The sequence below is a fragment of the Cebus imitator genome, unplaced genomic scaffold, assembly GCF_001604975.1.
Source record: "Cebus imitator isolate Cc_AM_T3 unplaced genomic scaffold, Cebus_imitator-1.0 Scaffold28, whole genome shotgun sequence".
NCBI lineage: Eukaryota > Metazoa > Chordata > Mammalia > Primates > Cebidae > Cebus > Cebus imitator.
This window is the reverse complement of record NW_016107343.1, coordinates 5,159,212-5,183,650: the sequence shown is the minus strand read 5'-3', so window position 1 is coordinate 5,183,650 and position 24,439 is coordinate 5,159,212. Positions and strand designations below refer to the sequence as shown.

The following is a 24,439-nucleotide window of genomic DNA, read 5'->3' as shown; positions in this document are numbered from 1 at the left end:
TTTTTTTTTTTTTTTTTTTTTAGTTTTAATGAAATACATATAACTTAAAATTAACCATTTTAACCATGTTCTAGTGTGCAGCTCAATAGCAATAAGCACATTCACAACGAGGTGCCACCATCACCACTAGCCACCTCCAGAGCCTTTTCATCCTCTCCCACTGAAATTCTGCACCCGTTGGAACATGAACTCCCCATGAGAGCTCTATTCAAAAAACACATTTTTTTTTTGAGACAGAGTCTCGCTCTATCTGTCTCGGCTCACTGCAACCTCCGCCTCCAAAGTTCAAGCAATTCTCCTGCCTCAGCCTCCTGAGTAGCTGGAACTACAGGCATGTGCCACCATACCCAGCTAATTTTTTGTATTTTTGGTAGAGACAGTGTTTCTCCATGTTGGCCAGGCTGGTCTCAAACTCCTGACCTCAAGTGATCCACCCACCTCAGCCTGCCAAACTGCTGGGATTGCAGGTATGAGCCACCACACCCGGCCCCTCTATTTTCTTCTCTCTGATTTTGACTAATCTAGGTACCTCATAAGTGGACTCAGACAATAGTTCTTGTCCTTTTGTGTCTGGCCTAATTCTCAATCAAGGTTCCTCCATGTTGTGACGGATGTCAGAGTTTTCTCCCTTTCATGGCTGCATACTATTCCATTGTATTTCTATATTGCATTCTGCTTCTCCACTCATCTCCTGGTGGACACTTGAGTTGCTTCCGCCTTCTGGCTATTCTGAATAATGCTGCTATGAACATGGGTGTACGAGTATCTCTGTGAATCCCTGTTTTCAATTATTTTGGGCATAAACCCTAGGAATGGAATTGCTGGATGGTATGGTAATGCTATGTTTAGCCTTTTGAGGAACTGCCAAACTCTTTTCCACGGTAGCTGCACCTCTTTCCATTCCCACCAACAATGTACAAGGTTCCCATGTCTCCATCCTCACTACCACTTACTTTCCATTATTGTTATAAAAGCCATCCTAATGGATGCGAAGTGGTATCTTGGGGCTCTTTCTCTTTATTCAAACTAATTGCTCACCTCCCTCTCCATCTGATTACTTTTTGTCTGCTATTCCATTTTTCCTAGGTCCCTGAACCCAGGCCAAATGATATCCCTATTCATTCATTCATTCATTCATTTGTTCAATATGTATTGAGGGCCCATCGTGTGCCAGGCACCATTCTAGACACGGACAGTGCGACAGTAACAAAGCAGGCTCCTTCCTCCGCGTCCTCACGGTGCTTCCGTTCTAATGCAGGCAGACAGGCAAATGCATAAGTGAAATTTATAGACTGTCAGATGATGCTAAGTGCTGTGGAGGAAAATAAACCGGGAAGAAAACTTAGGAGTGCCGGAGAGAGGCAGGGAGCAGTATACATAAGGAGCTAAGGAAGGCCGCATTCAGAAGGGGTATTTTTGCAAGGACACGGCAGAAGGGAGGGTGTGCACTTTCAGAGGAGCGTTTCCCCTGAGATGAGGATGTGGTTAAAGAGCCCAGAGTGCTGGGGGGGCAGGAAGTGAGGGGCATAGGAGAGGATCCGAGAAGTAACGGGAGGTCAGGTCACACAGGGCTGTGTAGCAATTGTAAGGACTTTGACTTTCACTCTGAATGAGACTGGAGCCTTCTAAGGGCTGGGGGCAGAGGTGTGACATGATCTGACTTTGGTTTTAAGCATCACCTCAGAGTGTCGCTGTGTCTTTGTCCCTGCCCCTTCCCCATGCTCACAGGCACCCAAGAAGGAGCTGCAGAATGGCGTCATCCGGGGCTACCAGATCGGCTACAGAGAGAACAGCCCCGGCAGCAACGGGCAGTACAGCATCGTGGAGATGAAGGCCACGGGGGACAGCGAGGTCTACACCCTGGACAACCTCAAGAAGTTCGCCCAGTATGGTGTGGTGGTCCAGGCCTTCAATCGGGCTGGCACGGGGCCCTCATCCAGCGAGATCAATGCCACCACTCTGGAGGATGGTGAGGGCCCCAGCAGAAGGGAGTGGGCACAGATCCCAAGGGCAGAGCCAGGGTTGCCAGAGAGGGCTTGTGGGTCCCTCCGCTTTCCCCTGGGCTCCATCTTGGTCCTGTGGTCCACACAGGTTCCCTGCATCCCCACCATCTCCTTGTGTCCATTGGCTCCTCGAAGGATACATGGTCCACGCAGCATACCAGGTCTCTCCATCCTTTTGGCCGATGCTCTGTTGGCCTGTCTGAGCACTTGTCGGTCCACCTGTCTCCCCATCCGTACTTCTCCCTCTGCCTTCCTCCTTCTTCCTGGCACCCTAACCCCTCTCTCTTGTCTCTACCCCTGTGTCTTATTTCTCCTCCTTTACAACTTCTTGGGCAGAGGGCAGGAGCCAATTGCTTTTGTGTTCTAGTCTGGAACCTGCCCACCATCTGTTTTAAGAGCTGAGATGAGGCTGAGGAGTTAAGAAATCCTAACGCGCATGCGGCAGAGGATTTAGAGCCCAGTTTTTTAAGTCTTCATTCTTCCATGACTGGAGAGAACCCCACACTCTGATTAGTAATCAAAGGGCCCAGTCTCCCCAGGAGGAGAGGGTTAGGAGGAAGCAGGAACATGCTGGCTCTCCCAGCACAGAAAAGACGCCAGCTGGTACCTGAGCCTGCGTGAGGTTGAGAGAAAGGACATGGCCCCTGATGCTCTCAGAGAAAGGACCAGGATGACCTCTGACCCCTAAAGAGCAGAATAAAGAAGAAGCAGAGCATTCTCTCAAGCTTCCTTCTTGATGCCCCAACCCAAAACTAGGGTCTGAGACTAAAGCCCCTGAGTCTGAGCCTGCCCACCCCGCCCCAATAGTTCACAGAGCAGAATGTCAGTGCCTCATTCCCATCAGGAGACCAAGCATTTCACCATTCGAGAGCCATTCCTTCAGAGCAAGCAATGCCCTCCCCCTCCCTCGTCGTCTCTGAAAATGCAGCACCCTGGGGACAGGGACACATTAGATCAGAAACACCTGAGAGTAGATTCACTCCTACCAATGGTTCCTAACGTTGGCTACCAGTTGGCATTATCTGGGGAACTTTCAAATTACTGATGCCAGGCTCCAACCCCAGAGATTCTCATTTCATGATTGTGGGGCAAAAGCTAGGCTTTCAGATGGGTCCAACTTCAACAGCCCCAGAGCACCGAGCACCTGAGAAAGGGGAGAACCGAAAGAAGGAGAGAGGCACATGGCAGAGAAGGAGAGCCGCACCACAACCAAGCCCTCAGACCACGGACCCCGCTACCCCTCTCCACACCTCCCACCGTGCGATGCTGGCCTCGGGCCTGGCTGGATTGAGGAAGATCAGCTTGTCTCCTCTTAGTGCCAGGAATGTTCATTTGAACAGTGCCCTAACACGTGGTTCTCAGCCCTGAGGACAAAGCAGAACCTCCTGGGGGTCTGGGAAACACAGGCTGCTGGGCTCCAACCCCCCGCTGCTGCTTCAGCAGGCCTGAGATGAGGGCCAAGAATGTTCATTTCTAAGCCAGGAGTCCAGCCTGGGCAATACAGCAAGACCCCATCTCTTAAAAATAAATAAATAAATAAATAAATAAATAAATAAATAAATAAAGGAGGTATTATTTCTAATAAGTTCCCAGGTAATGCTGCTTGTCCAGGGAGCACCTTTGGGAATCATAGCACCAAGAGTTGCACCATTATCCATGAAGGGAGGCCAAGGCTCAGGAAGGTTAACCCATCCAGAACCAACTATCCAGAAAATAACAGAGTCTGGATCAAAATCCCTGAATCCCATACCCTTCCAGCTTCACCTTGTGCCTCCCTTTTCCTTGGAAGCAATACTGGATGCAGGAACAAGTGAGGCAGGTGCAGGAGGCATTAGGAAGGCGTGTCCAGGGAAGAGCTGTCCCCAGCCTAGCCAAGAGGAGGCCAGCCTGCCCCTCCTCACACTAAGCTACCATGCACCCCCCGGGCCATGGGCAGAGGCAAGCCAGGCCCACCTCTGGCCTCTGTCAAAATACCACCTCCCTCCCTTGCCTCGTGGGGAGCCCCTGGAATTTCCAACAGGGAGAGATCAGCATGGGCTATGGAGTCATTTTCAAAACAAAGGAGAGGGGAGAAGAAAGTTTCCAGCAGCATTTGCTCAGCAGTTTTTCATACTTAATTAAGGCCCTCGTTAGCCTGTCAGATCCTGATCGTTTCCTGGCAATATTAGCACTCCTCCTGGGGTATTCAAGGGCCCCGACTTTAGCAATAGTGTCTTTTCCATAATTATATTACCTTCATTTTGTTCGAACAGACGATCTGTATTAGTTTATTACACTGGGTCCCTAATTACATGGTGCTTATATTTTTACACCTAAGTAATATGAAACAATAATCATTCTCAAAGAGGATCGTTAGGATGATGTATTATCATTTAAATGCTCATAAAAATTAGAGTTGCCTCTTGTGGGGCAACAGGATCTAATTACCTTCCAGCCAGCCTGAGCCTCCTTTCTCCCAGCCGGAGCGAAGCAGACTTCGTCTTGTGCTTTGTCCCTGGCCCTCGGATTCCAGCAGGAAGTGCCACCAGAGCTCCCCCGAGCTGAGGTGGATCCCAGGGTGTGGGGTTCCTGTGACCTGTCACCTCAGAAGGGGCAGGCTGCACTGCAGCACACCCAGGAGGGTGGGCCTCAGCTTCAACTCAAAGGCGGATCTCAGAGGGAGAGGGTGGCGCACCTAAGCTGGCCCCAGAGAGTGTTTTCCCATCACTCCAGGCCTTTTGGAGTACAAGGGCAAGGGCGAAGGTTTAATGGTCCCAGAGGTCCCAAAAGTCCCAGTGGAAGCCTCTCTCCTGCACCAGGGTTAGCTGAGGTCATCTTCCCTTCTTTGCCTTCCTTTCAGCTTGGCACAAGGATACAGGAGTCCCTAGAACCAGGCCTTCGCCCAGACCCCCAGTCAGATGACACAGAGGGGTTGGCAGCCATCAGATGAGATGATGGGCTGGCTTGGTGGCCTTCCAGGTCCATCACATTCATCAAAGCAGGATCCTCCTGGGCTGTGGTAGCCCACTGGGGAATTTCCAGGGACTCATGCTCAGAGTTCATCCCTTCTTCGCCAGGATTTAGCCAGAAGCAGGAATGTGCTGCTCAGAGAGCAAGGAACCAGTCTGTAAAGATCTCTGTCTGCCTCAATCTCCAGGCAAGGAGACTTGGTTCAGTTCCCGGCCTCCCTGCCCCAACCCTCAGGGTCCTCAAGGCAGGAAGTCCCTCCACTCGTCTAACTGGACACTCCTCTGGTTGGACTGCAGGGCCTGGCCTGGGACACATATGCCATGCTGCCATTCACACCCAAGACTGACTGGACCCTTGGTTCTCCCCCCACCCCTGCAGTGCCCAGCCAGCCCCCCGAGAACGTCCGGGCCCTGTCTATCACTTCTGACGTGGCTGTCATCTCTTGGTCTGAGCCCCCACGCAGCACCCTCAATGGCGTCCTCAAAGGCTATCGGGTCATCTTCTGGTCCCTCTACGTTGATGGGGGTGAGTCTGCTGGGACTGATGTCTGGGCCTCACAGGAGAGGCGCAGGATCAGTGGGGTCTGCTTCCAGGCATAGTTAGAGCTGAGCATCCTCCTACAGCATGGCAAGAGGAAGGGCAGTCCCCTCTTCTCCACATGGGGAGGCCACAAGGCGCAATAATGGCCATGGGGCCAAGGGATAGTGAGGAAGAGGCTCAGGATTCACTGGCACACCTCTGTGTCCACCTGGGGTCAGAGCCAGAGGCAAGGGGATGGTGGTACACAGGGTGGCATCTCTGGTGAGGAAAGGAGACACCCAGCTACTCCCAGACAACAGTGTGTGTTTGGGGAAGTATTGGGGGCATGATAGGGGCATACTGACTTTCCTAATTTAACGTGCTGATATTAGGCCTTTATGGCCGTGTGAGTCAGTGTCGTTTGGGGAGCGGTCAGTACACTCAAATGGGGCGATCAAAGAGTTTAATGAAGGGACTGAGGAGGGAGGTGAGCACCTGGAACCAGCACCAGCAGGAAGCCATCAGCACCTAAGGCCAAGGGGGAAGGGAGGAAGCAGGGCTACCAGAACCCAGGGAGAGCCTCCCTTGGCCAAACCCAGCTGGAGCCAGGCATGCAGCAAGGCGTGTTTTCTGTGCAGGCAAGCCGCCCGGGACCCAGAAAAGGGCAGAGAGGTGCGCACAGTGGAGCTGGGGGGTAGGAATGGCAAATGGAGAAAAACCAGTAAGACGGCCCAAAATTTCGAATGGCTTCCTCGCCCTGGAATGGGCAACACACTTGAGTAGCATCCCGGAGGCACACCAAGCTCCTCCCACTGGTTACACGGACCTCACGTGACCTGGAGGCTTATAGCTCACACAGGCCAGAGGACCAGCGTCCCAGACTATGGAAATATTCCACCGAAGGCATTAGTCACCTCAGTAGGTCACAGAGGACTAAAATGAGTTTGCCTCCCACCCGGCTCCTGCACTTCCTGCCCCCCAGCCCCCTGGGTCCTCTCTTCTTTCCTGGGGGACCTTGGAACCCAGCTCACAGTCCTTTGTCCAGCACTCACAGTCCCCTCTCCCATCCCGATTCTGCTCTGCCCAGACCTGCCACAGGAAGTGTCTTTCCCCACCCCCACCCACACTCCCTCCCACAGAAAGCAGGGGCTGTAGCTCACGGTGCGCCGTCTGAAGGCCTCCCTAGTTCTTTTGTTGGGCAGTGCCAGGCCCCACTGCTCACAATGTGGCCTCACTACATCCATATCTGTGTGGAGCCAAGTAAAGGGTGGTCCCTGTTTTCCAGAACTCACTTCCTCTTTTCCAAGCCCGTTGGCTTCCCCAGCTCAGCCCCTAAAGAATGTATTGGCCTCAGTAATCCCCAAAGACCAGCTGGACTCTTGGCCATGCTGCCCTTTTCCTGAGTCTTTCTCTGGCTCCAGTTGTGGACAGGCCTGCCTGGTTTCTGACTCCAGGAGAGGAAGGCCCTATTGCTCCAGCCCCTGAGGATCCTCCTGCACTCTCCTGGAGTCTCCTCACACTGGGCTCGGCCTTCTTGCCCTCTGGATCCCAGCAGCTGCTGCCTTCCCTGGCCAGACCTTCCGCCTTGGCCTTTTGCCTGTCCTGGACCATCAGTGAGGTGCTGGGAAGGGGTCTCCAGGCACTCATCTCTACAAGGCTGCTCCCCAGCCTGTGGCCGAACCTGTCTTTCTGAAAGCCCAGCAGTCCTAGCAGAAGGCTCCAGAGTCTGTCCCTTTTCCTCATTCTACGCTTCTGGCCCCCAGGGACCCTCTCCCTAAGCTCCTCTTTAGAGTCTATGAGAAGGTCCTTGCCAGGCCGGGATGTTGCGTCCTCCGTGAGTCTGAGGAGTCTCCCCACCCTTCCTGGCTGAGGTTGTCGTCTCCACCAGCCTCACCCAGGCTTTCTGTGCAGGGAATGGCTGGGTGTCTCCAATGGTGGGGAGAAGGTGGACAGGTCACTCAGTCCCTTACCCCAACTGAGAGTTCAGGAGCAGTCAGAGGCAGGGGAGGCAGCCTCAGCCTGTCACACGTCATCCCTGGGTCGATAAGTGCCCAGGGAGGTCTGGCAGCCAAAGGTGGCTGGGCAGCAGGAAGAGTGGCTGCTGAGCTGTCCCTCCTGGACAGGACCTCCTCTAACCAGGTCCAAGCCACTCCAGGCTCTCCCATGGGAAGGGAGTTAGGTGGCAGGAGGGAGAAAGGTCATTTGGAGAGAGAGGCGCTTTACAGAGTGTAGCAAGGTGAAGCTGGTGCAAGGTCAACTGAGGCCAGGGCCAGGCCAGCATCTGTGGCTCGCCCTCACTGGGCCCCATAGAGAGATGTGGCCTGGGGGCAGTGGCCCGCATCTGCTCCTGGGTACCTCGTGGTGAAAGACCCTCCAGTCCTCGCCACCATGGAGTGGAGGGCTGAGCCGGTGCCGTAGGTGTGAGCAGAGTTTGCAGCAGGGGTGGCAGCAGGGGCCACAGCCTGGCAGAGCCGGGCCCTCAGAGTTTGCTGGTCTCCGGCAGAGTGGGGCGAGATGCAGAACATCACCACCACGCGGGAGCGGGTGGAGCTGCGGGGCATGGAGAAGTTCACCAACTACAGCGTCCAGGTGCTGGCCTACACCCAGGCGGGGGACGGCGTGCGCAGCAGCGTGCTCTACATCCAGACCAAGGAGGACGGTGAGTCCAGCCCTCTCCTCGGGACGGGCTGGCCCTGCCGCCCACTGCTCACCCCAACCCCACCCCAGGAGGCAGGGTGAGAGCAGGGTACTGTCCTTTCTCCTGCCCTTCGAGTCACTGGAGGGTGGCCTTGAGGACTCTGGGGAAATGCTCTGGGATTCACGCATGAGCGGAGAAGCAACTGTGAACCTCCCCGCACCTCCCCGCGCACCCCCCTACACACACCTGCTCTCTGCAGCATTGAGTCAGAAGCCGGAGAAACCCTCTCCTCCCACCCCATGAGCATTCTTTCTGTGGCACTGGCTCCCCTGCGAGGTTCAGCCTGCTTTCCTCTGGATACAGATGTGGGGGCTGGGGGAGCAGGAGCATCACTCAGCACATCCTGGGGTAGGGACTTCACAGCCACCCACAGAGGCCACAGCATGGTCCCAGCCCTGGACTGTCAAGGCAGGGATGGGGGTATGTCTCCATTTGGAGCTGGGTGATCTCAAAGCCCTCCCTCATGGGGCAGGACTAGAGGAAAGCCAGAGGCAGGGGGCCAGACTCAAGGACAGAGTGACACAGTAAGGTCAGGGGAAAGGGGAGGCTGGGTTCGTGAAGTTAGCCCAGGAGGAAACAGGCCAGAGGGACCAGGCTTTCACCGAGGCCTAGAGCTGCAGGACCCCAGGGGCCACCATTCCTATGGAACGCCATGTCCAGGAGGTCCATGTGTGAACGGCACACAGCTCTGGGCTCCTGCCTGCAGCCCCACCACCTCCTTCCCCTCCCGGTCCCAGCTCCATCACTTAGTTGTCTCATAGGTGAGCACTCCAGGCCAGGTGCCCTGTTACAAGAAGAGGTGTGACAAGCGACTGGCATGCAGCAGGCACAGAAGCCAGACACACCCTTGCCATGATGGCTCCCTCCCCACCCGCCCTTAGTTTTTTCAAGGGACATGGAGACCCAGAGTCTAGGTCCTACCTAAATAATTTGCTCAAAGGCGCTAGAAGGGTTTGACATGTTGAAAAGGAGCGACTCCGGCTGGTAGCGGTGGCGGACAAGCCGCCGTGTTGCCCAGTGCCCGGTGACTGGGCCAGCTCCCAGCGCAGCTTAATCTCCCTGCTCTCCCTCCCTCTCCCCTCCAGCAGGCCCCCTCTCCACTTAAGCTCTGAGCAATTCAATATTTACCAACCTGCCTGCCCTACTTTTCCTGTCATTAATCCTCCCATCAAGGCCTCCTGGGACAGCTCCGGGCAGAGCCACCTGCTCTTGTGTGGAGACTGAGCAGAGATGGCATCTAGAGGCTGGTCCCATACGAGGCCTCAGGGCCACACTTAGGCACCTTTTGGTCTCCAGAAATGAGCCCCTGGGGCCCCCACGCTTCTTCTTGCCTCCTATTCTGATGCACGGCCTGAGCCATAAGCGCCTCCACCTGTTTAACTGATCAAGGCCAGGCCCTATGAGGAACCCAGAGGTCTAGGAGCACCACCCTCACCTGCAAGGAGCCTTCAGCTCTCCGCCCCAGAGCCACGCACCGTTATAAACAACAGGAGCCCAGCCCCAAAGAAGCACTGCCCCTCCCCTTTGGGAGGCGGCACTGCAGCAGGGAAAGGGCGCTGATAAATACAGCGGAAGTACATGCCCCAAACTGGCTTTCATGGGAAAGTCACTTAACCCTCCCGAAACCCAGTTTCCTCATGATAACATGGGGAGAGTGATACCTCATCAACGACTAGTGGAACATCTGAAATGTCAGGTACTAGCAAATAGCAGTTGCTTTACGGTTACCGAGGTGCTGGCAATTACATGGCTGCTTCAGGCCGGGCGCTGCAGCTCACGCCTGTAATCCCAGCTCACACCTATAACTTTGGGAGGCTGAGGTGGGTGGATCACCTGAGGTCAGGAGTTTAAAACCAGCCTGGCCAACATGGGGAAACCCCATCTCTACTGAAAATACAAAAAATTAGCCAGGCGTGGTGGCACGTGCCTCTAAGCCCAGCTACTCGGGAGGCTGAGACTCAAGCATCACTTGAACCTGGGAGGCGGAGTTTGCAATGAGGCGACGTCATGCCACCGGGTGACAGGGCAAAACTCTATCTCAAAAAAAAAAAAAAAAAGAAAGGACTGCTTCAGGTAAGGGCATCAGGGTCTCCAAGGAGAAGCCCAGGCCACAAAGAACCCAGCGTCAGATGAGATCTTATCCAGAATAGCAGTCATAACATGACTTAACCCGCCCAAGAACCCTGAGAGGTAAGCATTATTTCCATGTTACAGACAAGTAAACTGAGGCCTCCAGAGTGAAACCTACTTTCCAAATGCCACTCAGCTAACAGGAAGCAAATCTAGGCTTTCTTGTCTCCATATACTTTATACTGTCCATCAAACTACTTGTGTGTGTTAGGAAGCTTTTTGTCGTGAAAGTCAGTGAAAACAGATTTCAGCAATAAGCATATTAATTATCACACATAGCAAGAAGTCCTGGGTAGGACAGCTCCAAGGTTGGTTAAGTCAGTGGTTCCCAGCCTCCTGCTCTGCCATCCTCTAAATATCAGCTGCCCCCGCTATGATTTCAAGATGGCTGCAGCCCTAGGCATCACACCAGGCAAGACAGAGTTCAGACTGAGAAGAGGGAGTGGGCATGCCTTTCTAGGGAGTCGAAGCAACTTTCCCAGAAACCCCCTCAACAGACATCATCATTTCCCATTGGCCAGAGTGGGGCCACGTGCCTCTTGCTAAGCCAGTCACCAAACAGGAAACGGAATTATCATGGCCTATTTACCCCAAACGTGACATACCCTCTAGAGTAGGCTGTAGAAACAGCTGTCTCTGAAGTGTGGAGGAATTCAGGTACTTAAGCAAAAGTGAGGTTCTCTCTGCAAGGTCTAGGAGGGAATGGCAGAGGGCAGCAGCCAACTACCTGATGTTACAATTACTATTCAGTCCCATACCAACTGAGTAGTATTGTAATAACTTCCACCTAAGAAAGGGAGAGTCATCTACTGTATTAGTTATTACAATTAATTACTACTCAGTAATTACATAATTACTCATGTAATCAGTTATTACAATTACTATTCAGTCCCATGCCAACTGAGTAGTAATTGTAATAACTTGGGGTGGCAGCCACCCCAGCTCCGCCAGCCTCTCCCAGTCATAGGTAGAAGTTATTACAGTTGCTACTCAGTTGGCCTGGGAAAGCAGACAGGTCTGTGATCCAATTCCAGCCCCACCGTGGGAACTTAGGCAAATACCTTCATCTGAAGACACCATGACCCCACCCTCAGGATTTTGCACTTTTCCAAAGAAAAAAAATTATCAGGAAATTTAGAAAAAAGCAAAAGAAATTTAGAAGAACAAAATGCAAACATAAATTCAGGTTTATTTACTGAGTCCAGACCCCTTAGTCTGAGCGTGGTTTCAGGCTGGTTTAGCTGGACCCAGTTCACGAGCTCTAGTTATGACTCCTCAGCCTCCCCTGTGAATATCAAACCTGGCAATATGACCTCCAAGTGCAAAATTGACTTGAATTTTAGACCACTTTAAAGACCTTTAACTGAGGAAGAGGCATGACTAGACCCATGTTTTAGGAAGATAACTCTTGTTGATCACAGGCAAAAGGTGGGTAATAAGGACTAGTGTCAGAGAGACCAGTTAGAACCTGTGTAGGCAGAGATGAGGAAGTTATATACAAGGGCAGCAGCACTGAGGATGAAGGGCAGTGACAAGTTTAGAAAGACATATGAGGAGTTCCACCTCCAGCAAGGGTGGATTGGGCAACTTACACCCATTCTTCTTGCTGAGGACAGCTAGGAAATATGGACAAACTACTTTTTAGAACACCTGTTGAAGGCATCAGCAAGCTAGCAAGAGAGTGAAGAATCATTGGGCCAGAATCCAGGGGAAAATAGAGGCCCCAAAGGTGAACCTGACGTTTGGAACGGCTCCTTCCCCAAGGAACATTTGCTGAATCTGGAGGCAGTGGCCGAGAAGCTGAACAGCACTAGAAAGACATGAACTGGAGGTCAGGTCAGGGCTTGCCAGGTTGTGGGGGTCTGTCTGGTGAATCCCCCTCGCTTAGAGTTGGGACCATAAAGGATGCCACTCTAAGGGCAAAAGTGAACCAAAAGCACACAGCTCACCTTCAAATCATCTCAACACTGGAAATTGAATTGAAGTGACCCCAAATTGCTAGTGCCCAGATTGCAGGTGCCTATCAGAAACAAACATGAATCCTCTCTTTAGGAAGATAACATCAGCATATGCCACAAATTATTTCTATAAACTATTTTGCAAATGTTGTGTCTGGCATACAATAAAAAAATGGGACAACATGAACAAAAGCCATCAGGGGAAAAAAAGAGAAACAGATCCACAAAGTTTTCAAACTTGGGTTTTATCAAACATGGACTTTAAGATAATTATGCTTGACAAAACTGAAAACTTCAGAGAATTGGAAACTATCAAATAGAAAATCTAGGAAGAAAAAAACCCTAATACATGAAATTAAGAACTCAGTTGATGGATTTAATAACACATTAAACACAGTTGAAGATATAACTTGTCAATTGGAATATAGGCAGAAGAAAATATCCAGATGAAGCACAGAAAGACAAATGGGTTGAAAATTAAAGGAGCAGGCAAGAAACATTAAACTTCAGTGTGTATACAGATCACTTGGGAATCATGTTAAAATTCAGGTCCTGATTTGGCAGGTCTCAGGTGGAACCTGAGATTTTGCATTTCTAACATACTCGCAGGTGATGCTGGTAATGATCCACAGACTGCATTCTGAGTATCAAGGACATACAGGATGCAGTAAGAAGAAATCCCAAAAATAGGAGAAAGAGAATGAGGTGAAAGATAAAATGTCTGAAAATGTTTCACAGTAATGAAATATATCAAGCCACAAATTCAAGAAGCTCTACAAACTCTGTTGTCACACATTAAAGAAATCTGCTCTTTGGGAGGCCAAGGCAGGTGGATCATGAGGTCAGGAGTTCAAGACCAGCCTGGCCAAGATGGTGAAACCCCATCTCTGCTAAAAATACAAAAAGTTAGCCAGGCATGGTGGCAGGCGTCTGTAATCCCAGCTACTCAGGAGGCTGAGGCAGAGAATTGCTTGAACCCCAGAGGCAGAGGTTGCAGTGAGCTGAGATTGCACCACTGCACTCCAGCCTGGGTAACAGAATGAGACTCTGCCTCAAAAAAAAAAAAAAAAGAAATCTGTACCTAAGCACATCACATTAAAGCTGATAAAGAAAAGACAGACATCTTAAAAGCAACCAGAGGAAAAGACTGATTACCTCCAAAGAAGAAGCAATAAGATTGTGGCTAACTTGTCAGAGACAATGGAAATCAGAAAAAAGGATAATGATATATTTGCATATATGTAAAATATGTAAGGGAAACAGTTACCAACCTATGATATTATATCTAGCAAAACTATTCCTCATGATTAAGATGAAATAAAGACATTTCCAGACAAATAAAATCTGAGAGAATTTATCACCAACATGACTGCCCTAGAGAATATCAGAGGATATTCTTTAACTAGAAGGAAAATGATCCTAGGAGAAAGCTCAGTGACGCAGCAAGTAAAGGCAGAGAAATTAAGTGGTGACTATATGGGTAAATCTAAATTAATATTGACTGCATAAAATATCAATGATGATGATGTATATACAGAATTAAAATAAACAACAATGGGGTCAGGCATGGTGGATCATGCCTGAAATCCCAGCACTCTGAGAGGCCAAGGCAGGTGGATCACCTGAGGTCAAGAGTTCGAGACCAGCCTGGCCAACATGGTGAAACCCCATCTCTACTAAAAATACAAAAATTAGCCTGGCATTGTTGTGGCGAGTGCCCATAGCCCATAGTCCCAGTTACTCAGGAGGCTGAGGCAGGAGAATCACTGGAAACTGGGAAGCAGAGGTTACAGTGAGTGAGCCAAGATCATCATGCCACTGCACTCCAGTCTGGGTGACAGAGTGAGAGTCCATCTCAAAAAACTAAAAAATAAAATGAAATAAAATACACAACAATGGCATATAGGTTGGGACAGGGCACGAGCACGCTCCCCAAGCTTGGGGTGGGCAATGTAAGCAAGTCGATCAAGCTTGCGGCTGACACCCCCCTTTGGGATCTTGGGCTTAACCTCCTTGGGCTTTACAAGAGCCTTGATGGCCTCGGCACGTGCACTCATGGCCTTGGCATTGTTGGCCTGCATCTTCTTTAGGCCCTTCTTGTTGTGCTTCTTGGCAAAGCGCATGTCCCTCAGGAACTTGGGGTCTACCCCCTTAAGAGATTCATATCTTTGTGATTGGGGTTTCTTAATACCATTTCTGTGCCATTTTCAGGACTGGTTGTGTGTTGTGTGGTTCTTGGACTTGGCCATGTCTGCACCTAAGCCACGGTTCCCAAAGCGCCTAGGACCAGAAGAGCGCTAAGTGCTTTATTTTATTTTATTTATTTTATTTTATTTTAAGACAGAGTCTTGCTCTGTTGCCCAGGCTGGAGTGCAGTGGCGTGATCTCAGCTTACTGCAACCTCCACCTCCCACGTTCAAGTGATTCTCCTGCCTCAGCCTCCCTAGTAGCTGAGATTACATGCACATGCCATCATGCCCAGATAATTTTTGTAATTTTTGTAGAGACAGGGTTTCCCCAGGCTAGTCTTGAACTCCTGACTTCAGGGGATCCACCCACCTAGGTCTCCTAAAGTGCTGGGATTACACGTGTAAACCACCTGGCCAGTATTTTAATTAGCACGAATTCTCACTACAACCTTTTAATGTAGTTCTTATCTCCATTGTATAGATAGGGAAATGAAGGCTCAGAGAGGTAAAATAAGTTGATGCTATCACTGTCCTCAAAAGATCATAAAAGTTTCTAGAAGGGAAAACAAGTACACAATCATATAATGGAGAGATGAGGACAGGGAATATGAGCTGAGAACAGGAAGCTTCCAGTCTCCCAGGCAGAGCCCTGGGGTCCCAGCTAGGTGAGACAGGCCCTGAGGGGAGGGTGAGGGGAGATTATAGTCCATAAGAGTTGGAATTTGGCTGGGCGCCACGGCTCACGCCTGTAATCCAAGCACTTTGGGAGGCCGAGGTGGGCAGATCGCTTCAGGTCAGGAGTTCAAGACCAGCCTGGCCAACATAGTGAAACCCCGTCTCTACTAAAAATAAAAAAATGAAGAAATTAATCAGCTGGGTGTGGTGGCCAGTGCCTGTAGTCCCAGCTACTTGGGAGGCTGAAGCACGAGAATCGCTTGAACCCCAGGAGGCAAAAGGAGGCAGAGGTTGCAGTGAGCCAAGATCGTGCCACTGCACTCCAGCCTGGGTGACAGAGCGAGACTCTGTCTCCAAAAAAAAAAAAAAGTTAGAATCCACCTAGGATGGATTTCCTAGTCACTTCTAAGGTAGATTTTCTTCCAGAAAGTACCCAGCCAGCACTCCAAGGCCTGTGCCCCCGGCCCATGCCAGTAAACAGGTTGTGGTCCCAGCTTCAAGAAACTCACAGGCCAAGAAAGGGAAAGTGCCAGGTGCTGTGTGTTTTCCCCCTAAATACAGGCTTATAGTTAGTAAGGGTGTGGGGTCAGGGGTTAAGGTCAGAGGAATCAAGATGAATTCCTCATGGGTTCTGTTTCTTTTTTGCCTATGCTACGTCCTTGTTTTGGCGAAACAGTTATGAAGCTGGGGCTCCCAGGACCTCCATTTCAGAGACTTTGTTACAATTCCAATTGATATTTTCTCCTCCCACCTGTTTACCACACAGGACGGACCCTCCCCCTCTAAACCACAGCTCAAGGGTGCCACCTCCAGGAAGCTTTCCCAGATTGACCTGCCTCCCTCTCCCAACTGTCATTTTTCCCAAAGGCTGTGCTCCTGCTTTCTCTCAACTGACGAGGCCTTCTCCCTGCTCAGTTCCAGGTCCCCCTGCTGGCATCAAAGCTGTCCCTTCATCAGCTAGCAGTGTGGTTGTGTCTTGGCTCCCCCCTACCAAGCCCAACGGGGTGATCCGCAAGTACACCATCTTCTGCTCCAGCCCCGGGTCTGGCCAGCCGGTAAGTGAGTTCAGGGCCAAATGATGAAGGGGATGGAAAAAAAGAAAAGGGACCTTGTAGATCAGCTGGCTTCCAGGCCAAACCCTGAGGCTGCTTGTATCGAGCTTCTGCCTGGATTCGTAGATAAGAATAGGGACTGGCCACCCAAAGTGGCCGAAGCCTTACTCAGTGTCCATCTTGGGTCAGTCCTCTGTTCCAGCGGCCATAAGAGTGTCACAAGCACTGGAGGCTCCTTTTAGTCAGGCGGGTCATCCCCAAGCAGGCAGGGTGCAGGGAAGCCAGCCTCAGCTCTCCTGCTCCGGCTCACAGAGGCTCAGAGCAGGTCCCCAGGCTGGTCTGTGGCCTCTGGGAATGAATCGCATTTCAACATAGTGGGTCTGGGCTTGGAGGCGCCGTCGGAGCTCTGCCCTGCATGAGTGCCTCTACAAGGAGCAAGCTGAGGGAGAGGAAAGACGGGGGAAATCTAAGAGAAGACACAGGCATCTCTGGTCCAGGGCCTGGTCTCAGGCAAGAGGAGAGGACTGAGAGACTACAATATCTGCCCTAACCTTGGAGCGGAGAGGGCAGCCCCCAGGCCAGACATAGGGCAGGGGGCTAGCGCAGCCCCTCCAGTGAAGCTCAGAAGGGCCCCACAGAGAGGGAAGGGAGGATGGAGATGGGAGCAGCGGGATATGCACTACATCCCATCATATGCATCCTTTCCCCTGCCTCTTTCATCGTCTCCAGCCAGTCAACCACGAAGTCCTGCTGAGTGACTAGAGTGTGCCTATTCTAGGTACAGGAGCAGGAGCAGATACCTGCCCTCAAGGGGCTTCCAGTCTAGTGGAGGTGGGTGGCAGAGGGGAGCACACTAGAGGGCCAGGAGTACTGTCAGGAAGATGTGCTCAGGGCTGGGGGAGCAAGGAGCAGAAGCAGGAATAGGAGGCCCACTCCCCCCTCCATCAACAACTGGGCATCAGCCTGAGCATCTGCACATGAGCTTTTGGCTGCCGGGAGAGCTGCCCTGAAATTGCTCAGTAATTGTGTCATCATCTCCTCCTATACTGTCTGCTTTCTTGTGGTCTTTCTGAATTACCCTCTGAGTGGTAGCTGGCCCAGCTCCCCGCCAGTGAGGCCAGAGTTCTATTACCAGAGGGGAAGCCCAGTGACTGCGGCCCCTCCTCTCCATCCTCATGGCCACTACCTCACATGCAGCAAAGTGCACACACGTCATCACTGTACACCTCAGCGAATTTTCACAACCCACCCAAGCAGCAGCACCCAGAGCACAGAACAGGACATTACAACGCCCTGGACCCCCATGCGCCCTTGCAGCCTCCACCTGCCCCTCCTCCTGGGTAACGATCATCCTGACTTCAATAACATAGATTAGTGCTGCTTCTTTTTGCACTTTGTACAAATGGAGTCATACCATGCGTCCAGCTTCTCCTACCCAACATTATTATGAATTTCATTCACATTGTCGTGTGTGGTTATAGTGCATTCATTCTTCTGTATAGTTTTTGAGTGCATATGTTACAATTATTAAACCACTAGTATCTATTGATGGAAGGAAGGCTTTGGGGCAGTTTTCAGTTTGGAATTCTTCCAGTGGTGCTACTGTGAACATTCCTGTGCGTGTCTCTGGGTGCTCATGGGCGTGGATCTCTGTCAGGTGTGCACCTAGGAAAGGAATCACTAGGTCACAGGGTCTGCAGGTGTTCGCCGTTGTTGGGTGCTCACGCCAATCACACCCCCACTCATGGGGGATCACAGTGCCAGTGACTCCACATCAGCACAGACACTTGGTGCTTTTCAGCCATGTGTTCTGCTCTGTTTTCTCCTCTCCCCCCAGCTCTGCCCCCAGCACACACACGCACACATTCTAGGCTCTCAGGACACTGAGCTAGTCACGATTCTGGGCACCACTGCACCTCTTCACACCTCCCCACCCTTGCCCCGTGGATTCCTCCCATGGCATGCTCCTCACTCGTGTCAGACACTGAATGCTTTTGAAGGCAGTTCACTGTTCACATATCTGTCTCCCTCCCTGGTCTCTGAGGCCGCCATGAGGACAGGGGCAGCATCTTTTCATCTTTGGGTCCCCAGTGGCTGAGCCCTGTGCCTGGACCATCCAGGTCCCGGAATACCTGTTTGATGAATGAATCAGCAGCGACCTGGCAATGCTGTCGCCTCTGATAGTGGGCAAGCTTCCTTTCCTTAATTGATGGGAGAGGGTAGTCATTCTCTAGCTTGGACTTTCGCATTTATTTTCTCCTCTGATAATGAAGTTTTTCCAAGGGCTTGGTGTCCGGGAGCCTCGCCTCCTCATTAACTCAGGCTTCAGGGATCCTCTCCTGGGCTCCAGAACAGAGCCCCTGGTCCCGATCCCCTCCTCCTGCTGCTGGAGACATCGGGAACCTCCCTCCATCCTCTTCGTGTCTTGCGATTTCCCAACAGACAGTATCACACAAGGCCTGCTGATGCGATAAGAACTTCATTCCTGTAGGGATACTGGGGTCAAAAGTTGGGGGGAAACTGAACTTAGTGAGGGATCTGGGGACCTAGGGACCTAACCACTGTGTGTGACATTATCACTTCGCACAAATACATTCCAAATTTCAAACAATTTCAATACAAACTCATTTATGAAAGACAGCTCCAGGAGAGGGTGCTAGGGGTGAGGGCACACTCGTGTATCAGTGACAGTGCAAAACCGTGGCATGAGCCTGGAGTTACAGGGAGATGTCTGAGACTGTGTGTGCTCACACATGCTGGTGAAAGCGGATGACCCGGTACATGTGGAAGCCTCAGGAAAGAGTGTGTATGGCCTTGGCTACAGGTCAGTTACACCCTGGGGACTGCATTGAACCCTGACAGAAATTTTACTAATAATGTAATACATTTTCACTGATTATAAAAGTAATGCAATTTTATCATAGAAAATCTATAAAACATATGAAAGAATAAAGAGGAAAGTAAAAATTACTTGTACTCTTACTTCCTACAGATAAAGACTGGTGATGTTTTGGTATATAAATCTTTCAATCTTTGACCTGTACATATAGTACAGGTTTTGAGGGGTTTTATTAAACTAAATTAAAATAATATTATACATAATGTTATGTAATCATCTGCTTTCTTCATGTAATACCTGTTGGTGCTTTCCCACACCATCAGATATTCTTCTAAAACATTTTTTCAGGTGTGTGTGACAGAGCCCTACTCTGTCACCCAGGCTAGAGTGCAGTGGTACCATCTCAGCTCACTGTTACCTCCACCTCCCAGGTTCAAGTGATTCTCCTGCCTCAGCCCCCCAAGCAGCTGAGATTACAGGCGCACATCACCACACCCAGCTAATTTTTGTATTTTTGTAGAGTCGGGGTTGTGCCATGTTGGCCAGGCTGGTCTCGAACTCCTGACTTTAAGTAATCCGCCTGCCTCAGCCTCTCAAAGTGCTGGGACTATAGGTATGAGCCACTACACCTGGCCTAAAATACAGTCTTGAATTGCTGCTTATACAGAATCTATTTAACCAGTCTCCCATTATTCTATATTTAATGTGTCTTGCAAATTTTCACCATTATAAATTATGCTTCAATGAACATCCCTCACAGAAGTCTTTATGCACTTACTTTAATAGTTTCTTAGGGTAAATTTCTATAGGAATTCCTAGGTCACAAAGAGTGTAAATATTCTTAAAGTTCTGCATACAGATTTACGAGTTGCCCTTCAGAGTGTTTGCACCCATGTATGCTTCCACCCGCATGGGGAATGACCAGCAGCACTGTCCTTTGCACCGATGCTGGTCCCACATTTGTTTGGTTTTGTTCTGCTTTATTTTTGTTAGATGGATTTTTTTATACATGTGCCTTATTTTAAAGGTTTTATGTTTATTAGCTACATTTTTCTTCTTTGGGTAATTGTCGATTTACGTCCTCTGTCCAGTTTTCTATTTGGGTTTCTCATGTTTTTCTTATTGATTTATAAGTATATAAGTGTTCTTTACGTATTAAGGATAATAGCCATTTTCTGTCACATAAGTTGCAAGTATCTGCCAATTCATTGCTTGCCTCTCGATTCTGGATTTTGGTTTTTTGTTTTGTTTTTTATTTTTGTTTTGTTTTTTTTTTGTTTTGTTTTTTTGAGACAGTTTCAGTCTTATTGCCCAGGCTGGAGTGCAGTATGGCATCATCTCAGATCACTGCAAACTCCACCTCACAGGTTCAAGCAATTCTCCTGCCTCAGCCTCCCAAGTAGCGGGGATTACAGGCATGCACCACCACATCTGGCTAATTTTGCATTTTTAGTAGAGCCAGGATTTCGCCATGTTAGGCTGCTCTTGAACTCTTGATCTCGGGTGATCTGCCTGCCTCGGCCTCTCACAGTGTTAGGATTACAGGTGTGAGCCACCACACCCAGCCTTTGATTCTGTTTTTGATGTATAATAGTTCTTCTTTTTACAGAAGCTGAACTTATCAATCATTTACATTTATGATTTTGCCATTGTTTTTAGGATTAGAAAAATTGACAAATATTTACCTATATAGTTTGTTCTTTCATAGGTTGCCTTTTTTCGAAAACCTTTGACCCACTGGAACTTTATTTGGGGATATGGCTGTGTGCTTTTGAACACGATTTCAGGAGACACATGGGGTGTCCAGATTAAAAGGAAAGCACCTAGGATCTGGGTTGGATGCTAATACCTACAAGGAGAAGCCAAACTTTCTTGCCCTGTCTGTGTAGGTACAAATATACACTCAGGTATACACTGGTGCACATGAGCACATACACTCAGCTGCTCGCCACACATTCACACGTACATACAAACACATACATTCCTGTACTGTCACCAAAAATGAGCCCGGAGAAGAACATGTTCTAGTTTACAAAGGACATGCACGTCCCAGCTTCCTTGCGCCTCAGTTACACACAGGTTGGGCAGAGCTGTATGGCTTCCCTAGTTTTCAGGAGAGAAAGCTGAGTGTCCAGAAACCCTGGGCAACCTTACGGGTTGTACACCCAGGAAGACGGGCAGGCGGGTGCTGAAGCCACTCCACCACCTCACGCTTCACTCACATATCAACTACAGATACGCACACCAGTCTAGAGTGCTGTGGCCTGAAAGGGTTTCCCAACCACCTCAAGCATGGCTCTGTACCTGCCCATCCCCTGGACCTCCTGGATTCAAGGCCAGACCCCCACCAGGGAGGCAAGAGTATGCCAGGGGGCTCCGTGTGTGTTGCAGAGATGCCTGTGCCTTTTCCCCTAACATTTCCCTACAGATGGGTGGCCTGGGGCCAAAAGGGTGTCTCCTCCTGTCCTAAGTCATTGGGCCTCTCAGCCCTCCCGTGGGGCATGAAGAATGTCCCTCTGTGCCTGGAGGTTTGCTCCTCAGCACGTGTGTGCACGCATCTACATGTGTGTGCGCCTATGAGCCTGTGTGCGCAAGATCGCGTGACTGCAGAGATAACTAATTATTAGCTCCCTCTGGCCTCGGGCCCCCCAATCTGTTCTGGGGCTGCTCCCCCCTCCCTGGACTTCCGCTCTGATTTCAAAGGGGCCCTGGTGCTGTCCTCCTCTCCCTTCCCCGCGGCTGACCAGAAAATAAAATAAAATGAAAGTCAGTCCCATCCCGCCTGTGCCAGGGAAGAGGCTGACAGGAGGTCTGCAAACTAGCGCTTATCAAAAGCTCCTTCTCAAATTCATTTCAATATCTGAGCCTCTGGTTTCCAAGGCAACATAATCTTTTCATCAAAGCAACTGGTAAAACCACTGGGATCCGATATTGTTTTGTTGGCAACTTGTCAAAACTGTCATTTTGTTAAAAAAAAATTTATAGATTTATATAACCTACAAATATATGTGCTGATCTATACCACTAATAATCATTAATAAAGTGCTGCCCAGCAAAGCTTTCACAGTTCCTTCTGCAGCCCCCTCCTCCCTGGGCCGGCAGGCGTGCTGCCTGCAAAATGCAGGAGTGGTAATTAGGCGGCAGGGCTAGGAGGTGACTGGGAGCCAGGGCAGGCTGCAGGAGCCTGTCCCCAGCCCTCATCAGGCAGAGGCGGTCAATTGGCTTCTTTCTGAAGACTCTTTCCTCGGGGTTTTCCTGGGACCCGCTGTCCCCCATTCTCCCTTCTGCTGACTACCCCATCTCTCACCTAAAGCACTCACATCCCCTGGCCTGAGCCACAGTTGCCAGAGTCTGGATCAGTTAAAGAGGTAAACTGAGGCTGACCCAACCACACCACAAGGCAGGCCCATCAGCTCCTAGGGCCAAGCCCAGGGCACACTCTGTCTGCTGCATCTCCAAAATTTGGCAAGGCCAAATAGGACAGAATCCTGCCTCCCACCTGACCCCACCATCCTCTCCTCTGAGCCCTGGGTACTGAGGAAGACTTGGAGGCTGGAGGGCCCCGGTTCTACCTCTCAGCACCTCTTCGCCTCTGCCCCGCAGGCTCCCAGTGAGTATGAGACTAGTCCAGAGCAGCTCTTCTACCGGATCGCCCACCTAAACCGCGGTCAGCAATATCTGCTGTGGGTGGCCGCCGTCACCTCCGCCGGTCGGGGCAACAGCAGCGAGAAGGTGACCATCGAGCCTGCTGGCAAGGGTGAGAAGCCTGAGGCTGGGGCAGAAGGGCAAACGCTTCCAAAAGCTCCGTTCTGGAATCCTGGTTCTCCGCAGACAGGGGCTCTGCTAGCTCCGCTCTATCTGTGACCCAGCGTGAGGAGCTGGCCATGCGCCTGCCTCCTGCACTCACCAAGACTGGGCCTCTGCTGCCCCCTGACTCCAGCAAAGCTTCACAACAGGCTGCAGCCAGCTCCTGCCTGGGGTGGGGGGACAGGGTGCGCTTGGATCCCCCACTCCAAATCCTACTCCTAACTTGAAAAAAGGGGAGTTGCCTCCATCCCCTGTGCAAAGCTGGGACTTTGTCCCAATGCTCAGCTCCTCCAGAAGGAGCTATGGCAGGGCGTGCTGCTTCCACAGAGCAGCTGAGCCTCAAAGGAGAGGCCCCCAGTGCTGAACTAGATACGGGGCACAGGTGGTTCCAGCGACCACAGATTCCTGCGATCCGCAGATCTTTACAGAGCAGCGCGTGCTGTGAAGGAGGCTGTGGGCTAGAATCAGACCCTCTTAGGGAGTGCCCCACTGAATCTCTGACCAGGACATGAGTGTGGCATGGGGGCTGCACCCCCACTTTTCAGAGGAATGACACTTCTAAGGCCTCATCTCAAGGGCAAGTTGTGGCAGCCGCACAGGGAGGGCTGCGAGGCTGAGCGTCTGCCCCATCCCTGGGGTGAAGGAACTGGCCACAACTAGCCCAGGACCGTAGGCCCGCTACTTGCTGCTGGGCCTCCCTGGGCCCCACCTCGCTCCCCCACTCTCTCACCCACCTCAATCCAGATGACAGGGGGTGGAGCCTGCACAGACCAGCCACCCTACCGGGGTGACTTAAACTCCCCTTGGCCCAGACACAAGAGCCCCAGCCCTACCCAGCCGTGGGCTGAGCCAGCCAGCATCTGATCAAAGGCCTACGGTGGGCCGGGGGCTTCCACCTGCTCTGCCAGCAGGGCTTGTCCCATTCCACAGCTGAGCAACCTGAGGCAGGAGCGGCATGGCCTGCAGACAGCCCGGAAGGAGTGAGCTAGCTCTTCAGCTCCAAGTCAGGGCTCTTTCCACACGGCTCAGAGCCACCTACCACCCCCTTCTTCCTGGTACCGCCAACCTCTTTTCCTCCAAGAAGAGAAGGGGCCTAGAGCCTATCACCCTTCCTGGACAGCTGGCACCGGCCCAGAGGAGGGGCGAGGGCTGGGCATCTTCGAAAAAGGCCGGCCACTTCTCCTGGGGGCATTAGATATAACACATTCCTAGAGAGCTGTGGGCTTCATAGAACACATTCACACAGCGTCCCTCACAGCTGCCCTGTGAGGTGGGAAAGACAAGTCCTGCTGCCCCCTTCCCCCATACACACACTCACACGCGCACACACACACTCACACATGCACACACATGCATATGCACACACACATGCACACACATACACACAGACCTGCACTCACACACTTATGCACATACACACACACTAATGTGCATACACATGTACACACGAATACATGCATACACACATATGCACACATGCACACACACACATGCAAATGTACACACACGCACACACATGCACACTCAAACACACGCATATGCATACACATATATACATACTAACACTCATGCATATGCACATATGCAAACACACACACACGTATGCACACACACACACTG

The 24,439-nt window shown here is 51.0% G+C and overlaps 1 protein-coding gene across 3 annotated transcripts in view; it reads left to right on the top strand.

Moving 5' to 3' along the window:
* The window catches only part of DSCAML1 (DS cell adhesion molecule like 1), a 369,108-nt gene that overhangs the window by 326,199 nt on the left and 18,470 nt on the right, over window positions 1-24,439 (top strand). For all 3 annotated transcript variants that reach the window (XR_005199219.1, XM_017523379.1, XM_037736681.1), the window contains exons 17-21: window positions 1,729-1,969; window positions 5,331-5,477; window positions 7,975-8,130; window positions 16,037-16,176; window positions 22,616-22,769. Coding sequence is in view for 2 of the 3 variants with exons in the window: in XM_017523379.1 (XP_017378868.1) it covers window positions 1,729-1,969; window positions 5,331-5,477; window positions 7,975-8,130; window positions 16,037-16,176; window positions 22,616-22,769 (838 nt within the window). In the remaining variant the exon portion in view is untranslated. The remainder of the gene's footprint in view (window positions 1-1,728; window positions 1,970-5,330; window positions 5,478-7,974; window positions 8,131-16,036; window positions 16,177-22,615; window positions 22,770-24,439) is intronic.